The sequence below is a fragment of the Typopeltis vanoorti genome, chromosome 4 (genome assembly GCF_054136105.1).
Source record: "Typopeltis vanoorti isolate ZY-2024b chromosome 4, IOZ_Tvanoo_1.0, whole genome shotgun sequence".
NCBI lineage: Eukaryota > Metazoa > Arthropoda > Arachnida > Uropygi > Thelyphonidae > Typopeltis > Typopeltis vanoorti.
In genome coordinates this window covers 94,321,717-94,337,200 of record NC_143552.1, presented here as the reverse complement: position 1 = coordinate 94,337,200, position 15,484 = coordinate 94,321,717, and the positions used below count along the sequence as shown (strand labels likewise).

The 15,484-nt window shown below is 35.1% G+C and overlaps 1 protein-coding gene across 3 annotated transcripts in view; it reads right to left on the bottom strand.

Moving 5' to 3' along the window:
- Positions 1-14,684, bottom strand: part of LOC150107503 (annexin-B12-like) — a 51,949-nt gene extending 37,265 nt beyond the window's left edge. For all 3 annotated transcript variants that reach the window (XM_090391350.1, XM_090391352.1, XM_090391351.1), the window contains exons 1-2: positions 14,422-14,684; positions 78-153 (exon numbers count right to left, since the gene is read on the bottom strand). In XM_090391350.1, coding sequence (XP_090247476.1) covers positions 78-153; positions 14,422-14,442 — 97 coding nt within the window. In that variant the 5' untranslated portion in view covers positions 14,443-14,684. The remainder of the gene's footprint in view (positions 1-77; positions 154-14,421) is intronic.
- Between the last annotated feature and the right edge of the window lie 800 nt (positions 14,685-15,484).

Genomic DNA, 15,484 nt, shown 5'->3' with positions numbered 1-15,484 from the left:
GAACTTATACTGGTAAATTTTAAACACTTTAAATAATTTCATGTTGTTTTTTTTTTTTAAGTTCATAGTATACTTACCTATTCCTTTCATGGCTTTTCGAAGACGACTTGCTGCTTTTTCAGCATTAAAATTTTCCACTCCATGAATGGTTCCCTAAAAAAAATTTAACGATTATCACAGTAGTGAAAACAAAAGAATTATAAATTTCATCTCAGCATAAAAAAACCAGTTAATGCCTTTTATTTCCTTAGAGAGAGTAGGCGAGATCATTTTAGTCCTATCTAACTTATGGACACTAAGTGGGAAGTTCAATATCCACTAGTAGCCAATCAGAGATAGCTGGCTGAAGAATATCACTAATTATAAGCGCCAACCGATGAAGAGGTTGGCGAACCAGTGTTGCAATCTCGTAGGCCTTAACTCTTACAGAATATGTTATTGTCTGAAATACTGCGGGTCTACGGTCAATTTTTTGAGTTTATGGGACGAAAAACTAGAGTTTTCGGGAGAAAAAACCTGCTTGCCAGTGCCAGAGATCGAATAACTCGGAAACCGGTCGAAGAAAGGCTTAGAAAAATTTCCTCTAGTCGGCAAAGCATATATTGTTGAAATTGAACCGTGGAGTATTAAATATGATCTGATACACATCTGGAAGAATTTGCTGTAAGATAATTCTTCAAATAGCTAAACTAAAATTTCTTAATGATAAGTGTGAAGCTGATTCATCACCTTAATTTTTATTTAATGAATGCTGAAATAAAGAAAGTTAAATCGAAAAGCAAAACTACAGAATGCTAGTAAAGATCAAAGCATATTTCTATAATTTTCCAAATAGGGCATTCAGGGATAACATTCAGGTAAATCGATTGTGGTAAATTATGGTCGAAGCCCTAAAATTATGAGGCCAATATGTGTGATGAAAAAACTCGGAAGGAAAAGGGTTATTTCCTTCAGAAACTCGGAAGGAAACAACCCTTTCCACTTCCGTATAAAACTGCTAACTCACCTTAAGTCGAAAAACTCTTATAAAGGTCTTCGCGTACTAGACGGAATTCAAACCGAGATCTCTCTCCACCGTAAATTAAATGGGTGAAAAACTATTTACTTTTTTAATTACTCTCACTTACGTAATTTTACATCAGAACATTAGAAATATGGGTGGACTAATTTTTTTTTTTTTTTTTTTTGTATTTTATAATGATACATTGGTTGTATTTTTATTGATTTTTAAGCGATCTGGAAACCCTGCTCTAGAAACCATACAGAGCATTTTCAAGTGCCGCTTCAGGCCTCCAAAAAGTGGAGCGCGGGTCTCACACCGGACGACAAAATTCATCTCTCTCCTAAACGAAATCACAAACATTCATACCCAGGACAGGATTCGAACCCACATCCTTTTGGTTGCAGAGAGGACATGTTAATCACTTGGCCAACCAGGGCCGGCTATTATGAACTATTATGAACATCGATGATTCATTGTACACGCAGATACTGTCCGACCACAGATGCGAGACCCTTCAACACTTCTGCGCACGGCAGAAGAAGACGAATCCATTCCGATAATCAATGCGTTTTGGAATGAGTGTTTATTATTATACGTTGGAAAATTAGCTTTTTTTTCTTTTATGAAAATTCTCGTTTTTTACTATTTTGCTTGTACAACAGTTGGAAAATTGTACGTATAAAGCACGTGCGTGTTGATGACGAATTGCTTTATTCTCTTCTTCCCTTGACTCTTCTTGGCAATCTGCCAGCCAGGGTTCTCGCATCTGTGGTCGGACAGTAGTTAGGCTTTACTGGATTCATTTAGCAGTTCACACATTGTCTGTTGATGTATATACATTTTTTTGGTATAAAAACTTACTAAAATGTACACGCGCCACTTCTCAAAAGTTTAGCACAAATATAGTCATTCATCTACTTTTAAAAGCTTTGGTTTCTATCCTTAATTTGGATTCGATTACTTGAAAATAATAAGGGATTGCATTTTTTTAATACTCACAGCGTCAATGTGAAATGTGGATGAAAATACTGACAGCAATTACTTAACTGGGCTACACGTTAATGTTATCAGAACTAATGGAATATGAATTTCCATTAGCATTTACAATTTTTAAACTCTCTAATTCTGTACAAAGCATTTAATTATTTTGAGAGCTTTATTCAATATGTAAATTGTGTTCGTGGCATCATTTTCCACTTAAGTATTTTTAGCGTGATAAAAAATTCAGGCATGTAGCTGTAGATGATAAAAAAAAGCTTGAAAATAATTTTATTCGAAGTGAATACATAAATAAGAGCATTATAAACTCAAACATGAGTGATGATGTCATGCGTATGCATTGCGTATACGAGTAGGATAAGGTGCTTTCATTCATTTTTAGAAGCCCCTACGCAATGTCTTTATAAGCAGTTTGTAAACTATCATCACGTTTGTTCATCACACGGAAAGATCTGGGTTCGAATTCTCGAATTCTAAGAAACTTTAAAGATCCAGTTAAACTAAAAGTGAATTAACTGGTTCTCATATAGAGGTGGAAGGGTTTTTTCATTTCGGAAAATTGAGTTTTTTCTCCCACAAAATAGGCATAACCGGGCAAAAGAATAAACGCAATTGAACAGAGAAGCCAACCCAGCACATGAATTAAATTATTCTCATTTTTTCGGCAGACCAAGATATTCAACTGTTCATCTCCATAATATTATTATGCTGCAAATTTATATCATTTAGAAAGTTAAAGGCTTTTTTTTTTTTTTTAGCTGAATTATCATGTACCAACAGAGAAGGAAGCACTGCACCCCAAAAAAGCCAGATTTACAGTTTTTCAGGGTCGAACAAAAGAGAAGGCGGAAACAAAATAACAATCGTATAGCTCTATATAAAATTTCATTGCTGTGGAGGATGGATTAAACTGCTGTTGATCGCATTTGTAATTTTTATATTATTTTCATTTTGTCTGTACAAAATAGTCGAAACTAGTCGAACTAAAAATTCTGTCTGTACAAAATTTTTAGTTCGTCAAAGCTCGAACTAAAAATTCTTAGCGATGCACGGTTAGAATTTCATATTAATATTACCAACTGGAGCTTCGTAGGTCAGTCATTTTCGACCAAGCCCTTTAATTGGAAAGATCTAGGTTCGATTTTCAATTAAAGGTAAGAGGTAAGTTAGTAAGCTTCATACGGAGGAGAAGAGTCTGTTTTTTTTTTTTTTTTGCTCTCTCTCTCTCTCTCTCTCTCTCTCCGGAAACTCGAAATTTTCATTCCTTAAAACTGATAAACCGGTCCCGTGAACACACATATCTAGAGAATTAAAATACTCGTTCTTAGGGGATGAGGGAGAGGAGTGGTATACCAGCTGTATTAAAATACCAATTCCTAATCCGTGGATTCTACTCGTGCTACGGGATGGACGAGCTGAAAAGAAACGAATTATTACCAATCAGCAACGTGTCATGTATCATTTATCAGTTATCTATGCATTATGTAAATAGTTCCCTAATTTGAATGGACTTACTACGACGATGCTTGGTGGCGATAACAGACCTAGCAATCTTTCATCTGCCATTGATAATACCCAGTTTTCAGAGGCATAGATTAACACTGATCTTACAAGTACTTTGTACATCATTACTTTGTTTTTCTTGAGATCAGATGTGACTTTAGGTGTTTCCTAAGTCCACAAAAGCATCTATTTATGGAAAGAATATGTCTCTGAATCTCAGTACTGATATCATTTTTACAATTAACTTCTGATCCCAAGTATATGAAACTATGTACAAATTCAAATTTATAGGAATCAATTTCAGTTTGAGAAAGATTATTATCACGAATCTTTCTAGTTACTGGCATATACTTTGTTTTTTCCTGGTTAATCTTCAAATTCATCTTCTTTGCTGCCTGTTATAAACTGATGAAAGTTTCTTCCATTGCTTTTTGTGTCCTTCCTATAATGTCGATATCGTCTGCATATGCCATAATTTGTACTGCCTTGTAGAAAATAGTTCTCCTTGTATTAATGCCAGCATCTCTCTGAAAACCTTTTCAAGTGCTATGTTAAACAGTAAGCAAGCTAAGCCATTCCCTTGTCCAATACCATTATATATATATATATATTGAATCAGACAACATGTTCTGAATTTTGATCTGACAATGAGTATTTCTGATTTAGCTTTGTCCGCGCGGTTAGCGTAGTGGCTATGCGCTTCGCAACCATATGCCTGGGGAAGGAGTTCGATTCCCGTCGACGTCGCGAGGAGCTTAAGGATCTTTCTCCGCCATAATAAGTTCGGTCTATCTATGCTATCATATGCGTCTCTAAAATCTATGAAAAGGTGGTGTGTTTCAATTCCAAATGATGTACAAAGTCTAGTCGGTCTTGGGCGTGGACAGCCCCCCCCCCCCCCCAGTTTATCTGGGGGTTTTCATCCCGCAAGCAGGCAAACCGACCCCGTGAACATACAGGCTACAATCAAAAATACATACTTAATCCCTCATTAGGAGGGTTTAACCAGTTCTAAGGGGCAGTCGTGGAAGTGGGGGGGGGGGAACTCCCCACACGAATAAAATAAATTGTAGCTTTAACTAAAGCAATAAGTTTTCGTGGAATCTATAATTTTCCTCCAGTTGCAATAAATAAGTTCGGTCTATCTATGCTATCATATGCGTCTCTAAAATTTATGAAAAGGTGGTGTGTTTCAATTCCAAATTCATTACATTTTTGAAGTACCGTGGATCTTCCTTGACGGAATCCACACTGATAATCGCCAATAACATTCTCTACATAGGGATAAAGTCTCTTAAATAGAATGTTAGAGAAAATTTTATAAGTTGTACATAGTAAATTAATTCCTCTATAACAGTGGTTCTTAGCCTTTTCGAAGTCACGGAACACTCTTGATTATAAGAAAAATTTGGGGAACACCGAAAGCATTAAGGTCATCATAAAACTAACAATAAAATTATGCATGGAGTTGCCTTTTATAAAAATGGAACTTATTTTAATGCGATACTTGAGCTTGTCTGCTTTTGCAGATTTCAGTAATATCATGTCTAATATGTGATATAGCTATCCTCATCTCTTTGTCTACGAGTATATTAGTAAGTCTTTCACGCTTTTTAGTTTTTATATTGGTTAATATTAAGAAACCGCGCTCACACAAATATGATGTTGAAAACTGTAACAAAATTTTCAGCGTCCTTGTGGAGAGAGCTGGGTATTCGGCTTGGACAAAAATCCAAACTTCTTCAAGAGTTATTTCAGAGAATTTCATGTTTAGTTTTTTTTTAATTTTTTTTTAATGTTGGGCCCATACACAGGAGGTTGGTTGGTCAACCTATAGTACGTTAGTACCGTGTATGGATAGTAGGTTGGGAAAGGAGGAATTTGTTTACATTTGATTTGAATGACTTTAAATTGTATTCGTTGGGAAACACAGCAGGTGGGAGACTGTTCCACAGTGCAGCAGTTGCAGGGATGAAGAAATTTGTTCTGTTTGTTTCTAGGTGTACGGTGAAGGGATGTTGTGCAGCAGCTGCACGTGTTCTAATGAGTTTAGTACTGAGCGGAGGAATTATTGATGTTATTTCAGATGAGCATTTCCCATGCAAATATTTGTAGAATATACATACTGCAGAGACCATACGTCTGTGTGAAAGGGGGGGGGGGGGAGGGTACGATCCGTTGACAAGGTAAAGAATTGTTCTTCTTCTTCTTGTAACGAAAATTCTCAACTCAATGTATCAACTTGCGAAACGGATTTCGTATCGTCATAATTGTGTGTATTTAAGGAAGGAAAGTAACTTGAAATCTTTTCTTCCAATATTGTTAAATGTTCTGTTATAATGGAAATAATTCCCTCGATATTTTTATTATGGGGCGAGGAAAACATATCTATTGTTTTTTTTTTTTCTGATATACGGTTTTTCCAAAGAGATACTTTTTTCTGAAAAGCTGACAATTTGTAAGTGGATGTCAAATTATTTTCATTTTTCCCTTGGATATTTGTATTAACGCTATTAAAACTTTCGAAGACATTTTTTACAAAAGCATGTGTACCTTCATTTTGAAAAAAAAAAAGATCAATAATTCATTCGTAAGTTCTAAAATTCGGAATAGCACTTTATCCCTGAATAACCATCTTATTTCAGTGTGCAAAAGCAAAGATTTGTACTTGGCTTCCACAGATATGCATTTTTTAAAAAGGCGTTCTTTTAAAAGTCTTGACTTCATGTAGTTTACCATATTTATAACTTAGTCTAGTACAGGTTTTAATATTGCCGGTAATGTTTTTGAAACTAGAGATTCTCTGTGCCAAAAAAAGAGACAGTGCATAGATATAATATTTGGGTTTATTTTCTTCGCAAGGGCAACAAATCCTTTAAGAGAGCCTACCATTGATGGAGCACAGTCCGTACAAATTTCTACACACCCACACACACACAGCTCCCATGAAATTTTAAAATTTCAAAAAGTGGTCTTCAGTTGTTAGGATCAGAGTAGCCAATTACACTCAGAACTGTGTCATCTGATATCTTTCACCGGCGGAACACTTGTAACCAGTTCGCAGAACACTGGTTAAGACCTGCTGACTGCTCTATAGTTAGAACCTATCATTACATCACCTTTCTTATGGACGGAGCACATGACGCTCAGATTCCATTCGTCTGGAATTGTTTCATTAATCCAGATTTTGTTAACAAGTTGAAACAGCTGCTTAAAGTATTCTATACCTGCACTTTTAATTAATTCTGTTTGTATCCTATGCATTCCTGGGACCTTATTGTTCTTAAGTTTTTTTAATAGCTGCCTCCACTTCTGTATCTGTTGGTACTGGTTCAACATCTATATCTTGGCTCTCTTCCATATCATCTAATTGACCAGATATATTTGAATTCAATACTTCATCAAAATGCTTTGCCCATCTTCCTAGTATCATTTCATTCACACTCAAAATTATACTCGCCTTATCCCTACATAACGTTGTTCTACGCTGGAAATCTTTCCGACTACTGTCCCAAGAACATCCCAAGCTTTTGATAGAAAGATCTGCTTTCATTCATACTTCTGAGATGTTCCAAATTTCTTAAGTTCATCCTCATAGTGTTTCTTCTTTTTATTCTTATGCACTCTTTTTTCTTCTTTAGTAGCCAAACGATATTCCTCCACAGCTTTACGAGTGTGGTTCCTTTGCTGCATTTGTTTGTATGTCTCCTTTTTTGATAGTCACACATTCACATTCGGCATCAAACCAATGGTTATACTTAACTTTACTGACTTTTCCTAATACTATGTCTGCTGTTGTCACTATGACATCCCTAAGAACATCCCAAGCTTCATTAACACTCTCACCAATGGTTAGACCAGACAGGTTTTCACTGATTCTCTCACTATATTTGGCTTTAACTTCTAATTCCTTTAATTTTTCCTTATTAAACTTACTAGCATGTGACTCATATATCTTCCTTGTATTAGAGATTCTACTTCTAATCTTTGATATAATCAAATAGGGATCCGAATCAATATTTGCTTCTCTGTAGGTTCTAACATCCATCAAATTAGATAGGTGTCTTGCGTCTATTAAAAGATGATCGGTTTGGTTAAAGGTGTGTCCATCAGATCATTTCATGAATATCTTTATGATTAAACAATTCAGAAGCGTAATGAGGCTATGGCCAATGTGGCCCCGGCCATAGGCGCTAATTTTACATAGGCGCAAAAATTGAGATTTTTAACTGCGAAATATATTATTAAAAAACATTTTTTAAAAAAATTGAAAATGATAGAGACATAAAAAAAATATTTTTGACATATTTTTGTATTTTTGATAATTTGCAAAAATACGGCAGTAATTAATTATCTAATATTCGCGCGTAAAATATCTTTGTAAAACACCTCCCACCTTTTCGTGTATCTTGTGACGAATTTTATTTCAAGTAACGATGGTAACGATACCCCGCTTCTTCGCACGCTGCGGTTCTAGTCACGTGATAAATTCAAAAGAATGCTTCATTCGTTTTTTTTTTTTTTTACAGTAATTTTTATGTTGAGTTGAAAAATATACATTTTTAATCGATTAAAATTGTTTCCATTAAAATTATTAATTATAATAAATAAAAACTATAATAATAAAAAAAAATACTGCACGTAGAAAATAATCCAGTAAAATTGAATTTCTTAGAAGCTTTTGAAATACAAAATGCGATTCAACAGCAGATTTTCGTCAAAAACAGTCCTCAACGAACAATTAGATCTCTTTGACGCACCTTTCGTAAAATTGCTGGTAACTGAGTTACCAGCAATTTTCCGTCAGTCAGTAATCTTATAGCCTTATCATATAAAGCCTTTAGATATTCTGGTAATTCTTAATCCGTTAGTTTCTCAACATCTGTGTTTACCTGAGAATCAGTTTAAACAGATGCGAATTGCGAATACACCATTCTTGTACGGTCTTTTACAATAGCCTAACAGCCGAAATATATCAGACAATAAATAAATTTAGTGAAACAAACCGAGTGTTTTCTTTTGGGAATAAGTTATTTTTTAATATAATAATATATGTCATTATAGTTTTGTTAGTTGTATTATATAACTGTTAATTATACCGAATAATAAATTAAATAAATCATAAAAGTATAATCTGAATTACGTGAATCTTACCCTAACATAGTAATATTATTACGTTTAATACTTCTTTAAAGATAACAATTGCTTCAGGAGAACGGAGTTTTAGTAAATTAAAAATGATAAAACATTAAGATCAAAAAGGAGTCAGGAACGTGTGCCCAATTTAAGTATTTTATCAATAGAATCTGAAATGTTTTGTGAAGCAAATTTCGACAATGTAATTGATAATTTATTATTATTATTATTATTATTATTATTATTATTATTATTATTATTATTATTATTATTATTATTATTATTATTATTATTACGGGCAACTCCAAGGAGTCCTTAGACTCATCGAGGGAGGCCTAAACATCATGTCTACAACTATTCAGCTTCCACACAGTATCACAGTATCATACCTTGCCTTGAACCCACTCACAGTCATGGCACCCAAAACAGACTCTGGCAGCTTATTCCACTCATTCACGACTCTCCATGCCAAAAAACTAGTTCTAACACCCTTGCTAACCACACTCTTGCCCAGTTTCCATGGATGGCCCCTAGTCCTCCCACCACCAGACCTGTTCTGAAAAATATCCTCTGAATTAATCTTATAGATACCCTTCAGTAACTTGAATGTCTCAATCATATCACCCCTCTTCCGCCTATCAATCAATGTCTACAACCCACAAATCTTCAACCTGTTCGCATAAGATTCATTCCATAGACATGCTATCATCATGGTTACTCGCCTCTGGATCCTCTCTACCTCCTCCCCATCAAGAAGACCCTGGCGTCCAGATCTGGGCACAGTAGTCAAGATGGGGTCTTATCAAGGTCGACACAGAGGAACAATAACTTGCTTGTCTCTGCTCGTCAAAGTATTCTTCAGTAACCAAGTAATTTGATGAGCTGATTTAGCCACTTTCGCAATGTGCCCCCCCCCCCAAACTTCAACTCCCTATCCACTAACACCTACAAATCCATGGCTTCATCAATCTCCTGGAGTGCAGTTCCACCAATGTGGTATACTGCTGTTAATCTTTTCACCTCAAAATGCATAACCTTACACTTTGCCACATTAAATCGACATCCATTCTCCTTAGCCCAGTCCCCCAATCTATCCAAATCATCTTGCCAAATTTTGACGTCATGTGCATTCACTATTGCTCTACCCAACTTTGCATCATCAGCAAACAAATGAATTTCAGATCCTTTGCGTTATCATTAATGGACAAATTAAATGGTAGTAGTTCAAGAACAGAACCCTGCGGCACACCACTAGTTTATTTTGTTCAAATAAAACTTCAGAAAATAAAATTATTGTATTGAGATAAAAAGTATAAAAATATCTGAGTTTTTTTGTTTTTTTTTTAGAACGGCGCAATTTTCTTTCCTGGCCATAGGTGCCAAAATTCCTCACTATGTCTCTGTTAAACATTGTACTACCAATAATCATATTTCTTGAAGAAGCAAGGTTGATCAATCTAGTCCCATTATCATTAGTCTCATTATGTAAACTATATTTTCCAAAGGTTGGCCTGTGTCGATCTTCTTTGCCTATCTTGGCATTTAAATCACCTATAATAATTTTTACATCCTTCTCTGGACATTCCCCATAGATCTTACTTATCTAATTCATCATAAAACAACTCTTTTTTTAGCATCATTCTTTTCTTCAGTTTGAAGCATGTACACAGATAAAACATCTACACAGATAGTTAAAAAACTGTCCTTTAATTCGTAACCTACACATTCGAGATGAGTTTTCTTTGAAGTCCATGATAAGATGTTTTATCCTCTTGTTTACAATGAAACCTGTTCCAAACAGGTGATCGTGCTTTTGGCAGCTATAAAAAATAATATGATTTTTCGGTTCCATAATCCCCTCTCCTGTAAATCTCATTTCTTGTATAGCCATAACAAGTATCTTGTATTTATCCAATTGCTCCAGCAGCATTTTTAAAGCTCCAGATCGGTAAAGAGAAAGTACATTCCATGATCCAATTTTCAAATCCTTAAGACATTTCCCACTTAGTCCATCCAGCAGTTATATCTTTGGATTTCGTAACGATTGGTTTTATTTTACAGGGTGGGATCATAATGTTTTGGCCCATGAATGTATTTGAGCGCTGATCTTCAATTAGAGTTCAATACGACAGCAACTCATTATGAAGTCAGGAATAACGTCACTCAGATTCCTTTTGTAAGTTGGAGGGAAAAGAGTGAAAGGGTTGGTCACTACTACTTCTACTACTGCCAGCAGTAGATTCATTCAAGGTCATATCTCTTTATATGTGACTTCTTACAAGTGGGAATGTTGAAGCCTAAATTTCCGGACTACAGCTGTAAATCAACTTCCATAAGTTGCAGGTTGTAAACAGATGCAGTTTTCATACAAAAAAAAAAGTTCAAATCATGCATTTTAACACTAGTTAATTTTTCAAGTTTTGGACACTAATCAAATAAAGAGTTTCTATTTAAGCAATTAACAATTACAATTCTAATGAGCATTAATCCAAGCAGATAATCGACAAGCAAAGTCATGCTTCCATGAAGTATAGAGTATTAGTATTACTTCCAAGCCTCCATGGAATCCGAACTCATTGCGGGAGGTCGAACACTCAGAAACCACAATAGCTATCGTACTCAAAAGAAATAGAGGCACCATGCTTGGACATTAACTTTTCTAGCTTTGAACGTTAATGGGCCGCACGTATGTCATTGGGGGTGGTGGTGGGGGGGGGGATTGTTTTAAATTTACTGCCGAAGTAACTAAAGCTATGAGGGCAGTGTATTATGTCTGTAAATTGCGTGTGTTCTTCTGGGAGGTTTGCCGGTTTAGAGGGATGAAAAACCGGAGATTTTACAGAGATGGAAAAGAGACAGTCTCATATGTTGAGCTAGACTGTCTCATATGAGACAGTCTAACTCAACTTCAGTTGAAAAAACGTCCTAATAAAGATTCTTTGCATTCTAGACCAGTGGTTCTCGACCTGTGTGAGACCGCGGTCCTGTAATTTTTTTTTATAAGACGAGGGCTCGGTCCCAACAAATTTACTCGTAAATACCTTTCCATTTTCTTTAAAGTTCATATGTTAAACTAACATAAGTATTAACAATTTATTATGGCATAATCACAAAAAGTATCAGAACACTTATATATACGGTGTGGCATGTTGACACATATAAAATTATATTTAATTACAATAATTTATTATTGTATTATTAAATTAACTTTGATGATGTTGGTTTGAAAAAAAAAAGGTAGTGAGAAAAATATTTATGCATTGTAATTCATAGAAGTCAGCTGAGCAGGGGAAGCAGCAGAAGGATGTCAACTTGTCGGCGAAACACTTAATATCCCATCTTCTACGCGTTATTCCCGCTTCCTATGCAGGGTCCGCGTGTTACTTAGATGCGACTTCTTGTTAGTACTACTCCCAACCGACCGGTCGTCTGGTCTGCCGCTTGGGAGGGATATATTTTTGACTGTAGAAGCGTATGTTCACGGGCCGGTTTGCCTGCTTGCGGGATGAAAAACGCCTGATAAACTGGCGGAAAAAACCCTACTGACCGCGCCCAAGACCGGCTAACTTGGCTATGCCTGAGGAAGATCCTCAAATTCCTCACATCTACAACGGGAATCGAACCTGGGACACTCCTTCCCCAGGCATATGGTTCAAACACTTAATATCACATGCACACGCCAAATATTTATATATGCAAAGTATGTAATTTAATAAATAAAAATGTATGAATCTCTCAATTCTAAACACTAGTTAAGACACTAATTAATATTTTGAATTTAAAAACGAGCACTTTAACACTATAATTATAAGTTACTGAAAAAGTCAAACTTGGTTTCTTTTATTACAACTGAGTTTTTGAAGGTTTTAGTTAGGCTAGTGAGACTTTTGTTGCTGTTTTCCGCACGTTAGCTTATTAATTATGGGATGAATTAAAGTGACAGCCAAACGGAGACAGTCAGAAAGTTGCAAGCGGTTCCTCTGTTTCGTTTTAAGCATAATCATGACAAAAAATGCAGTTTCACAAAGATATGTGATGGAAAAACAAAGAAGAAGTCTCAATGCTATTTCATGTAAATTTGGATCTTTCATTTTTCATTCTTATCTAGAATTATGAATTATTCATAGAATTAAAAGTACTTTCCAGTCCTTTGTCCGATGGTAATTCAATGAGTTGAAGGGTTTCTTCATAGGAAAGGGCTGTCTGTTTGTGTTCAACAAAAGAGTTCACGATCCACATGTTTTGCCTCCGGGGATCCTCACGTTCGAAGTAATACTTTGCAAACGACAACAATATCTTCAAGTGGGCTGCAATAATATCTGAAACTGAATTCTGTGAATAGAAATCATCTACTTCCATAATATAATCTGAGTATGACTGAAACATTTCATTATTTCTCTCTGCAATCATATTAAGCCAGAATTTGAGTTTCTGCTTGAAGGATTCGATCTTGTTCCAAGCATTAAATATTGTTGTATCTGGACCTTGAAGTTTTAAATTCAACTCGTTTATGTAAGAAAATATGTCGCCTGAGATTTGCCAGCCTGGCTACCCATTTGTTTTCCTGGAAATAATGGGACAGGTCACTTTTCTTATCAATTATAAACAGCTCAACTTCCTTTCGGAGTTCATATAACCTCTTGAGAACTTTACCATGGGAAAGCCAACGAACTTCCGAATGGAAAAGAAGATTATGATGATCAGAGCCCATTTCATTGCACAATGCTTTTAACAGTCTTGTATTTAAAGCAATTTTTTTCTATAATTAATAATTGTAACAGATTAAGACAGGACTTCATTAAGCTCAGGTGACATTTTTTTGGAGGCCAGATTTTGTCTATGAACGTAGCAATGCGTTGACAATAGGTTCTTGCCCTCCATAGCCTTAATTTTAGTGACTATACTTAGAAAAATGCTTAGAAAACTAAAATGACAAATTCCAAGATTCGATCTTGTTCCAAGCATTAAATGTTGTTGTATCTGGACCTTGAAGTATTAAATTCAACTCGTTTATGTAAGAAAATATGTCGCGAGGAGAACCTCTCGCTGCTCGGTATAATTGATGCCAGGGTCCGGCGGTTGAGAAACACTGCACTAGACGGATGATTTCAACTAATGGGCATCATCGATACCGACTGACCTACGGAGGCTTTGAGGAGAGTGAAGGAGTATCGCAGAAAAATAATAAACTCCTTTGTACTTTAATTAAATGACATTTGTGTGTTGGTGAACGTGGAGGAATTTGTTTCACGCCCAGCAAAGAAACGAAGATCAGAAGCTTGGTCGTGAAGCGAGGAGAGAGAGAGAGAGATAACTCCTCCCCAGTGTTGCTATACTTTGAATACTTTTAATTTGATCCATTATTATTATTTGTATATCTTCATACAACATATATTAATTTATTATTTTAGACGTTACTTAAATACTTATTATAATAATTAATATTACACACATACACATAAAAAAATGCGATGAAATTATTTTTAAGATAGAGGGAGAGCGACTACCTTAACTTTGGAAGACTCAGTGAATATTGTAGAGTTTTTTAAAACACAGTTGTCATGGCTAATGAAAGTAATATCGAATATGAAATACAATATATAGAAGAAATAAAAAAGATTAATAAACTGTAACCAATCGACATGCCAAAATATATACATATAAATTACGAAACACTTCTTAGAAATTTAAAATTAAGCATACTTCTTCTATGAGAAAAAACAAAACAAAACACGATTTTAAAGTTGGCTATCTTTCTGAAATGATTCTTCTTTACTTACCCGCCCGTGATTGGTAGCCATAACAATACTATACAAATGGAGCCTTCCGTTACCAGAATATGAAACTAAAAGAATGAGATGTCGGTGTGTATGTGCAGTGGTTTATCGTCCGTACCAGTTTGTTGTTAGCACGTGGTGTAACCACGGCAACTCGATGTTGTGCTCTAAGAGTTGAAGCATGACGTCGAATCAGTCACATACACCTGTACAATACATTCCTAATAACTTTGTTCTAGTAGTTCATTTAGAGCCAAGTTACAAAACATTTTTAGACACACGATATATTCATCGGTAGTAGGTAAACAGCTCAAGATCAATATCATCTTTTATCTCGAAGAAATCTCTTTTATCGCCACCTAGTGATACTGTCGCATGAGTTGTCAACTCCGATTTCAAGTAAGTACTTAACTGAACGAACACACACAAAAACAAAATTTGTGTAATAGTTCTCAATGAGATGAACTGTTTTGGACTTGCTTTTCAGTTATTATGATGATATTTTTAAGGAAACTTTTAGTATAAATGCAGAGTTCCGATTTTGAACATGAAATGTAATATTTGCAGCAATCGTCTGTTGGATCTGTAACATGTAAACAAGTGATTTTCTTAGTTTTAATATGTGCTACGTATTTTAATATGTAATATTCTGATTTTTATTTTATTATTATTTTTTTTAAACTAGCGTCCTGTTCTTTCAGCAGCTATCTATTTTCACGTTCTCTTCTCCTTTTCGTAAATATAAAATATAGTTATAATTAAATTCTAATAGTCTACTTTATACGATGATACATGCGCTTTTTAAGATGAAAATAGCAGTTTTTAAAAACGAATTCTGTTGAGCATATCTTTCGACAAATTAGCAAGGTTTACTTTTAATTTCAAAATCTTTGGTACAGTGGAAGCATTTAGTTTATTAGCTGCTAATATAGGAAGATATTATTAGTTTGAAATCTTTCTTCGTTAGTAATCACTAAACACATGCCTAGATTTAACTTGGAAAATTATGATTCTTTTTAGCTTAGTGGTTGTGCGCTTCGCAACTATATGCCTGGGGAAGGAGTGT